Here is a 20517-nt window from a genome sequence, read left to right as displayed (position 1 = left end):
TGACATAGACAATGTTATTAAGAACAAATTATGCCATACCGACTGAACTTTTTCTATATTTTGGGCTGCATATACCATGAACAGGAATCAAAAAGCCAAGGTTTATGACTAGCAGTCATAATCAACCATCATTTCAAACTCTGTCATATCCATATGATTTTTAATTATCTGATGCATTGTGAGAAATTTATCTTTGTGGTCTCTGAAGTACATCCCTTCAAAGACAGGCAAAAAAGGAAAAAGGCACAAAAATAATCACCATTTAACTGCAGCCAGTGTTCTGTAGTAAAATCCCCTCCTTCTTCTGCCTCCGGTACAGTTCGACATTGTTTTTTAATTTTTAAAAAAATCACCAAAACACTACACACAACCAAATGAACCCACTGGTTGCACATTTTTTTCACTTTAAAAAAAATCTTGATTATAATCATTATTACTGTATGTTCATGGACAACAGTCAACACTGTATGTAATACTATAGGACTTTCTACTTATGAAACTGTAAAGTAAACCAACAGTTTTCAAAGATAACTCCAAGGAACTAAAAAACCACACTCTGTTAAGAAATTATATCCACAGGGTTTGCCAAATAATGCAGATTTCTAAACTAAAAATAAAATCCAGACATTTTAGCATTTAAAGCTATTATAGTTAAATTGTTTTGCAACCTACCACTATTCAGGAAAAAAACCCATATCTACTCATACACATTTTCAATGAAAACCACAAATGCCAGAAAAAAAGCAGTTGAAACTACACTTTCTCTTGTGGGTCACCAAACTCAGCTCTTCACCTCAATTCTGCTAACAAACCAGAATATAATAAAAAATAAATTAAGACAGGTTACAACTGGACTTATTTACTAACCCCCAGTCACTCACACAAGATAAACATTTTAAAGTTGGGAAATAAAAACGTAATTTTAGAACAAGAGCAATACAGTTAAGGGCAAAACAACATTAGAAACACCCCTCTTCATGGACAATTATAACTGAATCTTGAAAACACACTTTTAAAAGCTTCACAATAGGAAAAAAAATATCTTAGCTATACCAACTACCAATTTTTTTTTTTTGCCTAGTCTTTTAATTCCCTTCAGACTTGTTAAGATTCAGCAGTTCTGAGGCCATGCAAAGCCTCATTTTGTAAGCATTCACTCCTGGTACACTAGGTACTACGCCTGTGTACACAGGCAAGTTTGGCATTTCCAAAGGAAGAGACTGACAGCACCCAGTGAAACCAGCCCATGCACTATTTGCAAGCACTTGCAGAACTACAACTGTGCTTCACACCCTCACCACTCCCGCAGCAATTCGGTTAGCTGATGCTTTCCCTGAGCAGGGAACAGCTCTCCACACTGCGAGAGAACTGGTTTTGTTAGGTGTACAAGTGAGGACCAGGCAGAGATCAACTATTCTTAAATAAAAGTGCCCCTAAATCACTCTACTCCTTAAAATGCTAATGCAGTTCTCTGCTGTGCTAAACATTTAACTGTGTGCACTCACTGGAGTAGAAGAGATCAGATAGAATTATATGACCTTCAGTAGCTTATACCAAGAGCTGGAAAAAAGGCATTTGAGAGAGAAATCTATATGAAGCAAGGCATGTTAAGGAGTGTTCATGCTGCAAAATAAAATAAAGAAAAACATAAAAAAAAATCAAACTCCCCAAAACCACAGAATCCATTAGCTGGAATTGTAATTTTTCTGTTTATTTACCTTCTTATTAAGCCAGTGCCACAGCTTGTCAGTGGCAGGCGGAGATGGAAGAAAAGGGAAAAAAACACAACATAGTGGAAAATTATTGAAAAATGCAGTAATAGGGAAAAAAAGCAATGAGAGGCAGGCAAAGTCATCCACAGAATGAAAATGAAATTGTTCTAGACACAAAGGTAAATTGCAATAGGAAGAAAAGATCATAACAAATTCTAATGCAAGAATCTGGGTTTTACTACTAACATGCACTTTTGAAACAAAGAGGGATATAACAAATATGAACAATTTTAATGGTATTAACAGAGCTATCAGCACAATCTGGAGAATTCCAGTTTAATTATACTGAGAGCTATCATCACATTTCAGAGCAGGACTTGTACTCTAAGGTGGACATTTCAGCAAAACACCAAATCTTAACATGAGGTACTTGTTTATGGCATTAATACTCCCATTCAGGCATTCAAATATTCCCATTCCAAGCATTTCAAAACACTCCTATTATGTCAATTACTCTTGGACAGATTTCATATGGTTTTTTGGTACAACATTCATATTAAAAAATTCATATTCAATGGCACAACATCAAATACATAATTAAGTCTGATGTACATAAAACAGCAAACTGTAGATCACATAAATGCACAGATTTCATGTAATTATCCTTGCACTTCTCAACAGTCAATTTCTTCTTTTGCACTGAAGTTATTTTTCTTTACTGATGCTCATCCATACGCTAAAGTACACCCATTTCAAGACCTAGTTTATGTAGGACTATACTCCTAATTCTAACCATTACTAATCATTAGTAGCACAATCACCGCAGAGAAGAGCTTTAATATTGCTATTCATCTGTGTTAGAGATTAAGATCATGAAAGTGAAGTTTGTTTCTCCCTGAAAACAAGACCACTGAATTCTCAGTAAATCTAGCGTGTTTACCAGTTGCCAGAAATTACATTAGCTCCCAATGGAAACAAAAGGTATGAATATTTCAAATTTATAAAAATTTCATAATGTTGATTAAGTTAGAAGCATATTTACAAAGAAACATGAACATTAGGAAATATGAAAATGAAATATGCCACAAAGCACCCACGTTTACTAGCTTTTGCTACTTATGGAAAGTCAAAGAGAAATCAATTACAAGGCTTCAAAAGCCTCAAACTGACATTGTAGAATTTGTTTCTACTTCACCTCTTCACTTATGGAATAATTTATCTGTGAAAAAGGGAAAGTTGTTTTCTGATTAAATTACATACTTTTAATTTTACTTCTGTACTTTAAAACCTACTATCTGAACCTGAGTTTCGTTTCGGAAAAAACACAGCTCTCATGGCTGTATTGCTCCACTTTGCAATTCCATGCAAAATACAACAAAAGACCCCTAAGATTTTAGCTGAGTGTGAAAGGAAGTCTTTGGTATTTTTCTATAATTCCAGCCTCCGGGAATTGGATGATAAATATATTTAACTAGGAAATAACATTATATGTCCAAAATAACAATATTTTTTATCAACATTTAAGACAGTATCTGGGAGGCTTCACCTGCCTATTAGCTTACCAATACTGATGTTTAAGTTGTTCTACAAATATAATCAATCTACATTTGAAAACAGGGTACAGCTTAATTCTAATCTTCAAATCATCCAAAATTAATAAGTCTATAGCCTCTTTTCCAGTATTTTAGTGGAAAACTATTCATCTAAGTTCTTACGTGTCTATGAAAGTATTTTCTATAATAATATAAGCACTGACAGAGATTCTGCTTTTTTTCTGTGCTTGGTTAAACTATGTGCTGATCTTGGTCCCAGAAGAAATAGAAGCTGACTTTATCCAAAATCCAAACAACCTAAATAATCCACATATAAAATTCTAGCGCACTCTACCTAAAAAAAGCATGTAACAACTACATGATTCACTCAAGTACATCAGAAAGCATGTATGTAAAATATTAGTACATTCCAAGGAGTGAAAATCCACTGCATGCAGCTGAGCCACTGCCAATGCTGCTAAACTCCCTCACAAATTCTATAATCAAACTGCAGTCATCATATTGTGAAACAACAGTCTTCTTTAAAATAATAATAAAAAGAAGAGCACAGAAAATTATTAATTCTCTACTGTTGATAAGAACACACGTGATACCCCATCCATTAAGTTTAGGATGGTTCGGTGGCTGACAAGAGAAACACCCCTACTCTCTCCTCCAGGAAGTCTCTCACATCTGAACTGCTGTCTGCTGACTCTCCATGAGGCAAATGCACAGCCACAGACTAAAGGATACAGTAATGACATCCTATTTTCATAGTCCATATTTAAAGAAGACATTCCTTTAATAGACATTCCAGAGACTGACCTACTGCTTATAAGAACAATAAAATGCAATGCCCTTTCCTTTCTCATGACCAGAGTTTCTCTTCATTACACATTTCTCGGCACTTCCAGGAGAACCACGGGTAAATGAGAATTGTGAAAGATGAGCAGCAGTTCTTTTCTTGATGGTTTTGTTTAAAAAACAGATATAATCAGTAAAGATCAGAGTTGCATGCATGAGCAGTACTCACCCATTTCTCACAATGGGTTATTTTCCAGACTACCTACACTAGCCTCCTAAAATTTGTTTGGGAAAAAGACATGCCATTCTAAGATATGTTCCTCATTCTCACTACATTTCACTCAAATCAATGGGTTATTTTCCAGACTACCTACACTAGCCTCCTAAAATTTGTTTGGGAAAAACACATGCCATTCTATGTTCCTCATTCTCACTACATTTCGCTCAAACCTGGAACTATATTTGAGTGAAACTATACTGAACTATATCGGACATACCATGTTTCCCAGCCCAAGCACTACCACTAAGTACTAAGTATTTGTGTGAAAAAGACCTTGTCAATGGCTGGCTGTACTTAGCTAAGAGTCTCAATACATCCTGATGCTAAGATTCAGTTTCCAACTAACTTTGCATACCTACAAAAAAACACACCAAATAAAAACCCTAAGCAGATCCAGCTCCCATTAAAATAAACTAAAAACAAAATATTAAAAATTAAACTTCTAACTGCAAAGGAAATGATCTCTCAGTCTTGGTTTCTCATACACCTCCGATAAAAAGTAAGCTGTAACAATTTACTCTTTAAATTTCTATTTTGTATTCACATATTTTTTACTTTCTCTTCAACAGTGCCTACTGAAGCCAAAACATTCAGTAATACAACTTAAAAAATCTTGCAAGGATATAATTTTCACTTCTCTTGTTTCTCTGTCCCTACAAAAAAATGTAACTGCCAATAGCCTGTGGCATTGCTTCCAAAATTCTGAGATACCATGCATCCATCATCCTACAATACACAGAATAAGCAGAGCCAGTAGAACTTAAAAGATATGGACGTATTAGTGTGATAAGCATTGGAAGACTACATATAATCCCAGCCACTCATGATAAATGCTGGCTGAAACAGAATTAGAATAGGCACAAATGAGGACAAGAGAATCATGCAGATTATCAAGTGCTCTTTTTGTAATGTCTGGGAAAGCTTAAACTGCTTTACTACACAGAGCACAAACTCAGGAGGAATACTGCTGTCATCTAAAAAATGGAGGGGTGAAAGGAGATGGGGAAATGAGTTGGTCAACATTGTCTCCTGCTTAGACAAAAACAACATGTAAATAAACTGACCTTAAGTACATTTAAGCTGAAGAGCGAGAGGTTCTGCTGCACATTAAAGCCCTACCTTCTTTAAGGAGAAAAGACTTGCTGGAATTAGGAAGGATACTGTATCATATGGTTATACAATACAAGGATGCCAAACTTGACAACTCATAAAACAACAATACATTCAACATTGTGTCTAGAGTGGCTTCTTACTTACAGAAGAAAATCTTTTTATGAAAAGCTTTGTATCATGTAAGCTTTTATCCCCATGTTAGTAATTTTCACTACCTTTGGAAAACCACTTTATTGTGTTTATAGCTGTATTTTGAAAGGCTTTTCCTTTTTCGAATTCTTCCTCAATGAACCCTGTGAAATCATTACTTTTTTCCTACAGCCATTTTAATGCTTTTGTCATCCATTTCCCCATTAGATCCAGGCTTAAGCTCCTCCCTCTCCTGTAGGAATTCAGCACTATAAACTACAAGACCAATCTGCCAAGATACAGATGCTCTGACAAACGTACTTACAGAGTTCAGCTCTTCAGTTATAGAAGTCCTAAGATAAAGGCTTTTTCCAGAGCAGAGAATACTTCAACAACACAGTTACAAAAAGCACATTCTTATGCAGTGCCATAGCTATTACAAACAAAATAATTCATCTATCCGTTTACATGAAAACTTAAAATTCTTAATGAAAGAAACTTTATAAATTTTCCAACTATGCAATTTGCAATGCAAATATAGGCATATTTTGCACGGAGAAGAAGTGAAGGGAACACAGAAGCCTTATTCTATGGCGTTTCCCAAATACTTTATCCCACCTATTTCTTCACTTACAGACGAAAGACTGATTCCTATAGCACCATACTACTGTGTGCAACAACTTTGCTTCCACACAGTACAGACAAATACGTCTGAAATAACTTGGGCCCTATTACCCAAACACAATGGTCTGCTTTTAAATTAAATTTTCACATAAGAAATAGGAACATCCTATCCTTCAGACTAAAGCTCATGAGATTTAAATTCAAAATCTTTGTAACCAGGTAAGATTAAGAGAATTTTGCCTTACTCAGATAAGGAACCTTATAAAAGTGATTCAGCATTTTAAAAGTGACTTCTGTAAAGGTCTGCATGCAACCATTTAGCAAATTTAAATGTGCACTTAAGTGTGAATAGTGATAGAAGAGACATAATTTAAAATACACCATAAAACAGATAGTTTTACATGAAAGACATAACCATTAGTGACAGACATTTATTTTAGATTTAAAGCATCTCAGAATATGGTGAAACAGAGAATAAAACAAACTTTCAAGTTGCTTAAGGAAGTAGTAGAAATACCTTACTGTCAAGCTTTAGCATAACACTTCCAAGTCCTCTGATGGGCCGTGGAGCAAGAGCTTCCTGACGCTCCTTCACAAAATTTTCAACCAGTTGCCACCAACTTTTGCAGTGGTTTGCCATGAAGTTCAAAACTCCAAAATGAACCACGAATTTTTTAAGTGCCCAAACTGTAACCACAAGAAGGAAATTTAGTATCACAGATTTCAGAGGAACACCACAAGACTACTTATTTATTCTATTCTGGAAGACCAATGAAAAAGAAAGGAAGAGACCCTTGAGTTTTATTTCCCATTAAAAACTTCTGGAATTTGCCAGTTTTATTTCCCATTAAAAACTTCTGGAATTTGCCAGTGTTTTTAGTACTAATCTCCTCACTATCTCTGCGACTGTGCTTATCCACATGAAACTTAGATGACAGCACAAGAAAAGTGACAGCACACTACCCAAAAATGAAGCTCAGACTTGATCAAGGCCTGGGATAAGAAGGTGCCACTCCATGATTCCAGTACAGTGGATTTCTTCCATATCCACACACACACACCATGCCAAATGGCTCCATATAAAGTACCACAATCAGAACTTAACAGCACTTTACACATAAAAGAAAATCTTCAGCCTAAATTCTTGAGCTTTAGGCCTTCTAAGTTGTTAAAGTGTATCTTTGCTTCAAGAACTGACACCACATCATGCAGAATTTCACAGCAAAGCAGCATTCGTTTAAATCTTCTTTTGAAATATTACTGATAAAATTTTACTTTTAAATGTTAAAAAAAAAAGCTATTTGTGATTAGCATTTTATCTTGGCAATATAGGATACTGAACTTTCTATCACTATAAGTAACTTTACTTTTAATAAATCTTTTTTTTATTGTGACTATTCTCCACGCCATACATGAGCTCCAGAACAGCTGGCAGTACATCACTTCATCATCAAAAATTCACATCGTGTTTCTACTTGGAGACGTGTAAAATGGCATACATAGCCAAAAAGGTTAACTTTTACTGCCTACAGGGCATTTATCCAAGTTCCAGAAGAGCTTGCAAGCCACACGTGTAATGGTTTATATTCTTGTTTTGGAGAGCCAGTACAATCATTTTGCTGACATTTAGTTCACTTACCCTCTGGCACCACCATGTGGCAAATATGGGATTTAGTGTCTTGAAGAAACAGAATAATCCAATAATTTCTCTAATAAAATGAGTGGCAAAGATACAAAAAAGGAGAAAACACAGTGCAAGTGTCAGCACTGAACTTAAAGGCTGAAGTTTTGTATGATGAAATGCAGCTCATGGTCACAACACAAACTGCTGCTCAGCAAAGCCAGGCAGGCTTGCATTTTACAAGGTGAACAAGATCCTCAAATGGGGTTCTAACCTTCCACTGTTATTTCAGAGTAAGTGTTTACACAGTATCTTCTAAAATAAATGACTGTACACTCATTGCAAAGGAGGTGCTACAGACTGTAATCATATTAAGTTAAAAAGAGAAAGAGAAGAAAAGCTGAAGAAACTGTTATTTCTAACTGTTATTAGAAAGCATTGAGCAAAACAAGAAAAAGTCTGCACAATAACAAGTTCCAAACATCTGCAGGAAGCAGAAAATTACCTGAAAACAATTAAAAAAGAAAAAAAAAGACAGCAGAACAAGAAAGGAAGCAAATGAAAGATCTTAAAAAGAGACAATATCAGGATTTCCAGGCTCAAACAAATCCCTCAATAAAATGCTGCAAGTGTTCCACAATGTGGTTCATTACTTAGCTTTTCATTTCATAGCAATTCTTCCACCTTTTCATTTCATGGTGTAATTATGATATCATTTTCCCACCCTCTACACTAAGCAATTTTAAAAGACCATTTTATTCCAACTGAAGTATAAATGCATTCAAGGAAAAATGTTAATGGCACCAAGATGTTTCTAATAATCTAAATTCTACTTTCTATGAGTCTTCTTTACCAATGTAAGGAACTCTGGTGAAATTACACCTTTCTATTTAAGGTTTTGGGAAGGTTTTTGGTTTTTTTTACATACTAGAGGCATTCTCTTTAAGGTCTCACAAGTGCCTGAAGTTATTATTAGTCTCTTTAAACTTGAACCATTGCAAGGGAACTTGCTTTATTAGCCTTCCTATTTTCCTAGTATTTTTACTATTCCCTCTCTTTTAGCCATGCAAATTATCATCACTCACCTTCTGACCTTTAATGTAATCCACTGTTCTAAGTTTGGCTCTGTTCATCATTATACTGCCTATGTGTAATATCTTTCTGATGATTCAGTTATATGCCACGAAAAAGCACGTCATGGCCCACCGTCACTGCTAAGGCAACAAGTCACAAATATTCCCAAAAGCAATTTCTCTTTTGGCTTGAGTTTTTTGTTTCGGTAGTTATTTTAGACCTAATGACTGTCAGGAGCAGTATTCATCTGTCTCATTTAGATGTGTACTTTAATCTAAACTTGTGTGGCTCAAGCTTAAACCATTCACTTCTGTCTAGCTGTAGAACTGCTGCTCCCCTTTTTCCTCACATGTAGAGGTTTCTGAACAGTGGTTAAGTTACTCCTTGACTTTTCTGTAAACTAATCACGTAAACTCTGCTTCTAATAAGTCTAAAGTTTATTTTCTAATTGCTTTTTCACTCATGATTGCCATCTCCCATGACACCCAGACACCAAAACTGGGAAGTTCCTTCTCTAAGTAACTATACTGGAATGAAACAAAGGTCAAACCTCTCCCTGCTCTTACCCTGCATTCAGCTATTTATACGTCTTGCCATCACATTACCCTTTAGCTGCTGCTATAGTGCCACAGCCAAAGGTGCAGCTGTTCCTTTCTCCATGCCTCAGAGTTCACAGCCCTTCAAATCTTTAAGTGTGACCCCAAGTCACAAGTTCCAGATGGTTCACAGTAGCTTTGGGTACTGTGCACAGACCTCAAGGCTTTGGTAGCATGGTGGCCTCTGGGGGGGCCACCTCAGGAAGAGACCAGGGGTTGCCTCATCCCAGACACAGTTCCAGATGGCTCCACAACAGATCCATCACTGGGCAAAGCTGAGCTCATCAGGCTTCCGTGGAAAAGTATCTAAGGAAGGGCAGAAACCCTGGGCAGGGAGAAGAGGAATGAACACAGAAAAAGTGACTAGAGAGGAAAAAGGAACAGAGGGATGAAGAGAGGTAATGAAAAGGCCAGGGAAGCAGAAATGCTCTGCAGAGAAGCAGACACACCACTCAGAGGGTCCATGCTGGAGCAGGTACACCTCTTGAAGGTGGCCTAGGGATAAGGAAAATCCCGAACCCATACCATCCTAAAGGGAATGCAGCTCACGGATAAGCCCACATTAAAACACTGGTTTGGAGGGTATTTGGTCACTAGCTGGGGCCAACCCACCACTCTTCGTAAAAAAAGAAAATAGCTACACTCAGGTGGTAAATGCATTTTAAAATGCTAAAACCTAGCATTTCAACTGAAGTTTTGAGAAAATCCAAGTTTCTAAACTAGGAAATTCACTTTGTTTACAGTAGAAGGATGAGAAGAAATGCCTTCCAATTCATAGCAACTCACACATATACTCCTAGAATTCCCATTTTCCCTTTTCACTCCCACAAACGAGTAGAGAAAAAAGTGGCATCCAGTTCTAAAATAATATCTTTTGATAACTATCATAACTACTCCAATTCTGGCCAGACATATAGGAGAACAGATGCATATAGGTGTGAAGCAACACAGCTAATTAACCTCAGACCTAAAATTGGAACTAAATTTATCTTGTGACTCGTCCTCAGTGCCTACCAATCCATTTTTTACAGAAACTAAAAGTTAACATGAGCTCTTCTTCACTGCTGAATAACAACTAAAATATTCTTCATTTATAGGTGCAAAAATATGAAAGAACTGACATCAGGAGAAAGAAAAACCAACTGGTCTAAACCAGAAGTATTCTTACTATGCAAGGTATGGCACTACATTATTTAAGGTAACTATAGTAGTCAATAGACAAAGCAATTTAACAGAGCTGTCCACTACATGGTAATAGACAGGGCACATCAATCCTCCGTTTTGAGGCTACAGTTCATCTTGTCTTAACAAGTAATGAAAAAGCCTTTATTTAAAACTCATACAAGCCTACAAGCCTTTCTTCCTGTTTTATTTAACATGACACCAAACATTTCTAGTAATTGGATTATTACCTGCAAACGGCACTGGCAATAGCTGCACAATCCAAAAATTTAGCCAGATCTGAACAATGACAATGGCCCACACAAGAGTAACAAAGTAAATATCACTAGTTTTCTTTTTTCTAAGTAAAGATCCAATCTCAGTTCTTTGTCTGTTCCCAGAAGATGATGAAGAGGAGGTGCTGAAAGATGATGAAGCTCGTGGAGGTGGAGGCTGATCACTTTCTGCTGTTGATCCTAAAACAAACACATGCAAACAAAGAAATAGAAATTATCACATTAATATTCACCATATTCACCACAAAACAGAATATGTTCCCTATTCCCAAATTATCTCTTTTTTTATAGGGTGGGGATGAAGGAAGGGACAGTAGCAGAAGGCTGTGTTTTTGTTGTTTTGGGGTTGTTTTTTTTCTTTTAATTTCTCTGAAAGACTGAGACAGCCTTGGCACTGATCTGCCTTTTGAAAAGCTAGAACAAGGCTGTGTAAACTCTCCCACATCCTGCATTGCCATGCCAAGCAGTGCTGAAAGGAGGAGAGATGAAAAGTTGCTACAGCCTCTAAGAGGGCTCCTGTCACTGCAGGTAAATCACAAGCCAAATGTTCTATCAAAGAACCATAAGACCATGTAAAACACAAAATATAATTAACTTCTAGAAAAAATCTGAAGTCTTAAAATAAATCTTTCACTTCCCTTTACTTCAAGTACTCAAAAAGGAATCTTAGATTTGCTCAAAATTCACTTAAATAGAACAAAAAATATAGAGTATGCACTGAAGAGAAAGCTTGTATCTTACAACTGTCTCACTACTTTTCCAGATCACTCACAACACAAACATAGGAGCACTCACACTGTCATCCTAAATTCCTTGCTCTGTGCAACAAATATTAATAACATCAAGCACCAGTTAGTGGATAACAAATTTTGTCAGTCTCTCACTCATAAGTTAGCAAACAAGAAATTAAATTCAAAAATGTAAACTGATGTGTTAAAGACCTTATACATAAACAATAGTCTTTTCATGCAAAAATATTATGTTCAAATTAAAAATTTTGGATGCAGAACATGCCAATTTATTTATTTATTTGATCTTTCAGTTGCTGGATGACACCAAATCCATTTTCAGCCACTCTACATGAAACCTCTCCCTGAGAACACCAGTATTGACTTTTACTGAGGCTTTGTGCTGTTGTTCAAATGCACACATTTCCCACACATCACTACTTGAGGAAAGTAGCCATAGTGCAGGAACACACACACAGAAAAACCTGAAAAGGCACTCTGTGCTGAAACATAAAAGGCAATTTAATATGCTGGTACATACCACACAGCTGGTAAATGATGAACACAACTTTCACTGGACTTGTGCCACAGACACATCTTCTCCCATGAAGAAAAACTGCATAAAAACTGTACTACAGCATACTACATGCACAGCAGTCCAACAACTCCTGTTCCACACACACGTTTTTAGGTTTTAGTGTGTCACTAAAATCATTCCTAGCCTAAAGCATGACAGCTAAAATGTTCAAAAAGGCAAGACTCATTTGTCATACAGTAAGAGTAAGTAACAAACTGCATCCTCACACAGCAGATGAACACTTTTCTTTTTTTGCAGAAATCTGCACTGGCATTCTAGGTAAGAAGAACTACTTTTACAGCTTATGAACACATCCCTACCACACCAAAACAACAATCCAAATTCATTGATTCACCCAGCTGGGATTGACACTGAGATGATGACAGAAACATCAGATGGTTGCTGGTTATATATTTGGTGGAACTTCAGAATATTCGTGAAGAACCTATGGCATGCAACCTGAAAGAAGGAATTCTGCAAGCAGCTAAGCACAACAGAAGCTTCAGGTGGGGAGGTTCTTGGCAAATCAGTGCATATCTCCATGGGATGATGGCCAGCCCTACTATACAACTACAAACAACTTTTCGTAAGAGGAGAGAAAAAGTCACCTGTAAACAGAAATTTTCCTAAAAAGACAAAGTATTTTTGTCATACAGAAGAGGGTCAATGTTTCCCCTCTACTTCTCACTCAGTCCATATGTAATAAAGCAGAAGAGTACAAGTAGAAACAAATGGATGTGCTAAAGGAGCACAAATTTGAAAGAAGTATACCCATAATAAAAAATTTTCCCCTTCAATTTATTCAACACTTCTTACTGTTCTGCTCCAAAATTAATATAATCAACATAAGAAGTAATAATACAACAAGCAGAAACTCAAATATTAATCAAACAAAAGGAAGAACTCAAAGCAAAAACAGACTAATTAACTGAAGGCTATGCCTAAGATTAAAGTTATACAATATTTTTTTGCCCAAAACCTCCTTATTAGAGTCACCTTTAGGAAATAAAAAAGAACATTCATTCTTTTAGTAATGAAAAATTTGATTGGCGTATTTTTGCAATGAAGAATAATTTAATTAAATAACAGCAACAGTAATGTTAAAAGCAGTTACAATTTAACAGCCTTATTTCTTACAGTTTCCCTGTAAGCAGACTGTACACAGAACACAACAGAGGCAAGAGACGAGGGAGTAAAAAAGGAAAAGAAAGATAGAAGGAAAAAAAAAAAAAAGGAAAAAGTTCTAGGGGATCCCAAGGCAAGAAAGCTTTTTCAGAATGCAGTTCTCCAGCACTTTTAGCAAAATTAAATTGTCACTCCCAATGACACAGTATTCTCCTCATGACAAACACAGGCCTGCATCAGAAATGCCATTTAGATGACTCTTATAAACCAGTTCACAAAGCTGATCCACCCAGAAAAGAACCAAAATTGCGAATGAAAAAAGTCACCTTCTGCTGACAAGATATGCTCTGCAAAGCAACGTGTGAGTGCCTTGTCAACACAAACAGAAAAACAGAACTGTCAGTACAGTGATTTTGAGTAACATCAGTTTCTGTAAAATCCCATTTAGTGTGCTTCATGATATTTGGAAAGATGAAACCTGAAAAACACCTGTCTATCTTCCAACTAATGAGAGCATGACAGTCTAAACAGCTAGCACAATACTCAGGAAAAAATTCCAGCAAAATCAGAATGAATGGTACTTCTTTGAACAAGAAAAAAAGAGCAAAATTTCCAAGCTGTCTTATTAAGACCTGTTCTTTTCATTACACAGTATGTTCTCTGTCACATCAATTTCTTGCTGTCACAGAATTTTGAATTATCCTCGTCCCCAGGGAGAGAAGACAAAGAAACAGTAACATAAACAGAAAGGCAGGTGTCTGTATCTCTATGCAGGGCATAAGTTAGGAAAACAGTAATTTTATTACTATTAATGAAGAAATCCTCAGAACATTAGAATGAAGGTACTCCTTCATGAAGGACTACATCTTTCTGTAATGTCACGTGAAAAATATTTCTTATGCTTTTTTTCTAAGAAAACAAAGAAGGGAGGGCAAAAGAGAACCTGAGAATCGTTATTTCATTTAAGGATTTTAGTATCTATCATATTTGAAGCCAACAAGACAATACAATCTTCTCTACAAAGTACTGCAGTGGCACCTGCTTCAGAAATTGCAGACTTCTTCTTTGCTGTATACACTGGAAACTCTTGGAAGACCAGGAAGGACCACTTAGACCACATGAACTGGTACCATTAAACTCCTCGCCCCCAGTACTAAATACCAGTATTCAACAATAAAATACGGAAAAACATGAGTGTTCAGAAAAAAAATATAACATCAACAAAGCTTATACCCCCGTCATGGTCTTTTAATAAACAATTTTAAGCCTGGTTGTTCTGTAATGGATTTAATACAGTGTCAGGGAAACAAACAAAGCAGTAAGTTCTTAAGCTTGTATGTAAAACTTTTTGCTAAGAAAAAGAAAAAGTTCATTTTGTATAAGAAAAATGTTTCATCATCATTCACAAAAGATCCAAACCAAAGATGGCCAGAATTATGATTAATATATCACAGAACACTAATTTTTACCAGATTGTTGGAAAATTATTTTAACTGCTGTTAGGAGTTAAAAGAAAACTCCATGGGATTTTTTTTGTTTTGTGAAGGAAAACAAGAGAATTCACAAGACAAAAAGCCCTCATCTGGTTAGCTGTTTAAAGAGAAGTCAAAAAAATATAAAAGACACCTCTGAAAAAATGCTGTAGTTATCTCTCCTTGAAAATAGAAAGAAAACTGTCTTAAAGAAGTGAAAAAATAAGACCCGGTAAATTTTAAAAATAGCAATGAAAGAACACAACCACTTACATAGCCCATTTGTGGGCATCTGTTACTTTTCCAGATGTCAAAATTCATCTTAAAAAATTTTTTTCTCATTTCCAAAATTAAAGACTGGACACAGAAATACAGGAGAACTGTCACCATTATGCTCTGATTTCAAATTTCAGGACGTAATTCCACAGGCTTCTATGTTTATATTGATGATAGTCACATAAATTTTAGATTTAAAAATTAAGTTTTGAAAGTTCACATTCTTTCAAGTTGAATGATCTGTTTGGTTTGGTTTGCAGGAAATGGATGAAACTTTTCAATTTCCAGAGATCTCAGTAATAGCTTGATTTTCTACTATCACATTTCAAAAAAGACCTACCCAAAAAAAAAGATGGTACATTTTAAAATCATTGATGGATATCTAAACACTTTGTCTGAACTCTTTTAAGTCAATTGTCTCACACTAAGTGAAAGTATCATGTGACTCAAGCTACAAAGTCAAGTAAACTCATTGTATGAAGGACTTTTGAGCATGCCATATTTTAAGTGGTGCATTTTTTTCTCACTGCAATGTACACAAAAATTCCTCCAGTCTGTACCTGGTCTAGAAATCCAGCTATATAACATGTAACTGCCAACAAATCAAAAGGCTAGAAAAATTAAAATAATTAACCATGAAGAACAGGAAAAAAATCACACCTTTATTCTAACACCACAAAACAAGAAAAAATCCCTCTAATCAGTCTTCAACAGCCACATAAACTATCCTTTGCTAGACAGCTTTTATACTAGCATCTTCTTGACATTTTTTAAAAAGAGATAAACCTGATTCACAATTTGGACACCATTTTGGACAGAATGAAGAGGTTATGGACTATTTGAAATTTTATCTGAATTCCATCCATTTTCATGCCTTTAGAGCAAATTCAAATGTTTCTTACAGAGTATTCAGTCACCTGAGGGTTGGGAGGAATGTTCATTATTGGACTCATCTTCTGTCATTGAAATTGCCATGGCAATTGTTGAAGCAGCAATGGAAATCATCTGACCAGGAAGCTCTGCCCCTGTAAAATATATACATGCATGTAAGTAACAAAAAGCTTAAGCCTTAAAATATTTTATTTTGTGTTAGATATACACTGGAGCTGTCAGGCAGCAGAAAATATATCGATAGACACTGTTAGTGTTTAGTATGTATTATATGTAGTCAATATGATCAAACAGGAATGAGTGCTATTAATTTTAGTATTACAATGCACCTGCAGCCAAAACTCAAAACCCGTTATTTGCTTAGTGCTTCTCTTGACAATGAACTGGTACCAACCAAGACATTCACAGTTGCTGACAGTCTGATTATGAAAAAAATTTTATACCAGTTAATCAACTTTACTAACCAACTAAAACAGCCAGACAGGAAAAAGGTTTCCTTCATCAGGAATTTACGATGCCTTTGCTTTTTTCAAAACTGACTTGCAACAGGAAAAAAAACTATTCTTCTCAAAATCTAAACACAAAACATATTTTAAAAAAAATTATTTTAAAAACAAATGACTGGATATTGGAAACTTGCTGGATGGAGTTGTCTTGGTTTCTCTCATAGTATTACAGGAGCTACTAAACCCATATTGCTGATTTCTTTCAAAATTAGCCTCTGATTTCAAACATCTGGGCTACCTTCATGCCTGAAATTACATATTGAAATCCATAAACTCAAGGAATTTGGCCAATAATGAGTCACTACTTTACCATGGAAAAGAAACACCAGTCCATGACAATCATTTTCTGTAACAAATCCAAGATTCACTTCAGCATGAGTAAACCACTTTGAAACACACTAAACATCCTATAGTAAATTGTTGCAATCCGTATGCTATTGAATTTACAGGGATACAGTCCAGATTATTTCATTGGAGTGAATTTTTGCCTCCAACAGTAAAAGAAACAGTAGTCTTTTCCTTACCAGAAGACTCCTTTCCATTCTGCTGTTCATGCAACATGCCTACTGTCATCAGAAAAACTATAACCAGAAATACAGGAATTCTCCAGGAACCTGCCACAGAAGCTGAAAGATACAGTGTTGGGTTGTTTTGTTGTTTTTTTTTTTACAAGAAAAATTACACCATTAATAAACCCTACATTTAGCAAAACCAAGAAAGACAGCACAGCAACCAAAAAACAAAGAAGTCATAAAACAAAAGGCTTTCTGCATTAAATGAAGAATAGAGAACAAACATGAACAAGTTTCTCAATAAACAAAACACTTTGTTACTGTTCCTAACTTCAGTGACATTATGTTGATATAGAGAACCATTTTGAAAACAACATTCAAAATCATGTGAAAATACACAAAAAATTAAAACATTTTCCATAACAAAAAAAAGGTCATGTTTCCCCCAAAAATGTATATTTATGTTAGATCTCCACAGAATGGGATTTTTCTTGGATTTTGCCTGTTCAGCCTGTACTATCAGTAAATACAAGACTGTCAAAATCTAAGCAAATGCGAAGTCACTACATATAGCTTAAACCTCAGGGAAGCATCCGCATAGGGTCAGAACAACGCCTGAAACCTGCTGCTAAAGTAAAGTAAACCATGAGGTACACTGTGAAACCTTCTATCATGATAGTCTTCTATTAACTGCATGATTTTTCCACCATAAACTCTGATGTAAGAACATCTATTATATTAAAGGTGTAACATAAGTCTAAAAGATTACTATAATCTTACAGTTGTATTAACAGACTATATGGATTACTGGCAAATGTATTTTATACTGCTGATATCATCCTGATATGCTTGTTGACTACCGAGAGATTTTTTTTTTTTTTTTTTTTTGCTTCTGTTACTACTATTAAAACACATTTTGCAGCTTCAGCCTTGGTTAATGGCAGGCTTTCAATAAAATATTTCAAATGAGTGTCTAATGCCAGCCTCATATGACCCCAGCCTTTCCTCATTGTCAAGAAGTTCACATTGTCTGTGAACCAAATAAGGGGAAACCATGGGAAGTATGAAGGCATGAGGAGTGGAAGATGTTGCTCAGCATCTTGATGCCTTCCCATTCCCTACTCTAATGCTCCCTTCTGGACACATGCAGCCAGAATTACTGAGCAGACAAAACAGTTTGCATTTCAGTTAAGACTCTATTTACAGATTTAGCAGAAGAGTAAGTGAGGAGCTTTATTTACAGAAACCTGAGTTATCGTAATCATTTCTTGTTACTCACCTAAGTGAAAGAGTAGCATAATCCAGACAGGAACAGAGACTGCTTTTAAGTAACGTTCAGTGCTTATATTCCACTTGAATGAAACCATCAGCAGGTAACCAACTACCAGTGTCCATATCTTTAAGAAAAAGATACACATAGGTATGTTTACATATATCAAAAGAGAGCTCTTCTGTACTCATGTATGTGTGTACACTCATGCACACACCTATAACTGTCACAGAGAACTGAAGTCAGCTTGTAAGTCTTTAAGAAGCCCACATTTCAATTAATTATATGAGCTCATCAGCAGCACCTATGTGGCCACGCAGAGACAGAGCTGGCCAGCACAGCATGCTGCACTCATCCCAGCATGGAGCAGTTTGCCAGCTCCTGTGTTTTCAGTCCAATGAGACAAAAGAGAGCTTAAGCCAAAGAAGCCATTAGGAAGCACAACAAAAACTGCTGTTCCTCAGTGGTGCCGGTTCACAAAACAGATGCCTTTATAGGACATGTAGTTTTTTTGGTTTTTTAACTAAAAAAAACCAAGGACAGGAAGACATCAATGACAACTTGGGTTTGCTGCTTCTAACACCTTCTACTACTCTACTCATGAGATAAATCGCAACACAGATTTGGAGTTAAGAATCTTGAGATGATGTATTTGAGCTAAAAAGAAAGAAGAAGGAAGCAGGAAGAGGTAACGGGAGGTGAAAAACTCTTACTCAGGAGAGGATGTGAAATAAAAGAAGTACAAAAACCTGTAAAAATTAAAACCCAATGTTTCATTCTTAAAATAAATAACTAAAGATATTTCTGGCTGAAATTCAATGAACATTCCCTATCTATTACCAGTTAATTACACCTTCAAATTTACACTTATAAATCGATAAATTCCAATGAAGTTTAAACAGAATTTCTATTAAGAGCACTTGCTGAATCAGACATCACTGTAAGAAGTAAGAATGCACAGGCAGAGACACAAAACAAGTAATTAGGAAGAACACACCAGAGGAGTTTTCACCTCTATTCTGCACTACACAACTCATGTTGAAAACAGAACAGTCTTTGTGAAAAGTATGTTTGAGTGACTACTGCCACATATCTAATTGGTGGAGAGGAAATCTTAGCTGTACTGAATTGAGCAGACAAGCAGTGAGTGATGTCCCTGATAATTTCAGAGGGAATAATCGCACATACAAGGTAATTTAAAATCACTTAAGATATGTGAATAAAGGTATACCTGCCCTTTGCACACTAATGCTTCTCATCTAAGCAGATCACTCCAACTTTTCACTTATTTCTAGTTTTGCATCAACAGAGTTCCATAATGCCTATGGCCAAGTGCAGACTCAAAATAAATGTCTAAAACTAATACAATCCATGGACATCAAGACTGAAGTCACAAACAAACAAAAATTCTTAGCAGAAATGCACAGTAGCACTCCTTTAATAGGTTGAAATATAAATTCACTCATAAGGCACTTCACAGCACAGCTCTAATTGCAAGAAATAACTCATCACAAAGATACTATCCTACTCCCTAACATCAGCCATACAGCATCTTTGTACAACGAATGTTCCAGTTCCAACCAATTTTCTCTTTAGCTTTTAAATTTAATGATAAATTACAAACAGGAGACTCAGTACGTTCAGTAATTTAAACTTTCTGTTTAAAAACAAGTACAAGGCTAACAGGGTGTAAGCCTATGTTTAACAGCAAACAAAGCAAAACACACCGCACTGGTTTTATCCATGCATGTAGCTGAACATCATAGGGCTTAGATATTTAATAATTTTTTTTTGTGTGTTTGAAGTTAAAATAATTAATCAGTTATCATTTCTAAAAGCTTAACAAATGATCCAAGTTAAGTCTTTATTTCTACTGAATAGAGAGAAATCACTTACTTAATCGCTTACTTACTTTAAATAAAGCAGTCACCCTTTTTCAGAGATCAAACAATAACCTTCCTGAAGCTCTGTAAAAAGAACTGTGTAGTCAACTGACTGGGGCAAGAAGTTTAATTTCAGTGACACCATGGAATAATCAGCTCTTTATTGGTAAATATTATGGCCAAGCACATCCCTAGACTGCAAGAACCAGTGCACAGGAACTAGGATAGCCTACTTCCAACAGTTCATAGCTGAAAGCAACTGACAAGGCAAATTAATTTAAATTGACGTGGACTAGGATTTCATCCCATACTGACTTGGCAACAGTGTACTTTCT

The 20517-nt window shown here is 35.8% G+C and overlaps 1 protein-coding gene across 3 annotated transcripts in view; it reads right to left on the bottom strand.

Annotated features, from left to right (window-relative positions):
- Nucleotides 1–20517, bottom strand: part of TMEM245 (transmembrane protein 245) — a 78239-nt gene that overhangs the window by 49038 nt on the left and 8684 nt on the right. The window contains exons 2-7 of one of the 3 annotated variants that reach the window (XM_041483080.1): nt 18309–18426; nt 17042–17143; nt 16038–16145; nt 10898–11122; nt 6712–6881; nt 1719–1742 (exon numbers count right to left, since the gene is read on the bottom strand). In XM_041483080.1, coding sequence (XP_041339014.1) covers nt 1719–1742; nt 6712–6881; nt 10898–11122; nt 16038–16145; nt 17042–17143; nt 18309–18426 — 747 coding nt within the window. The remainder of the gene's footprint in view (nt 1–1718; nt 1743–6711; nt 6882–10897; nt 11123–16037; nt 16146–17041; nt 17144–18308; nt 18427–20517) is intronic. The other 2 variants (XM_041483089.1, XM_041483099.1) reach the window with 2 other exon arrangements.

The sequence above is a fragment of the Pyrgilauda ruficollis genome, unplaced genomic scaffold (assembly GCF_017590135.1).
Source record: "Pyrgilauda ruficollis isolate IOZ18807 unplaced genomic scaffold, ASM1759013v1 scaffold116, whole genome shotgun sequence".
Classification (NCBI taxonomy): domain Eukaryota; kingdom Metazoa; phylum Chordata; class Aves; order Passeriformes; family Passeridae; genus Pyrgilauda; species Pyrgilauda ruficollis.
The sequence above is the reverse complement of the archived record's forward strand: the minus strand, read 5'-3'. Positions and strand labels throughout refer to the sequence as shown.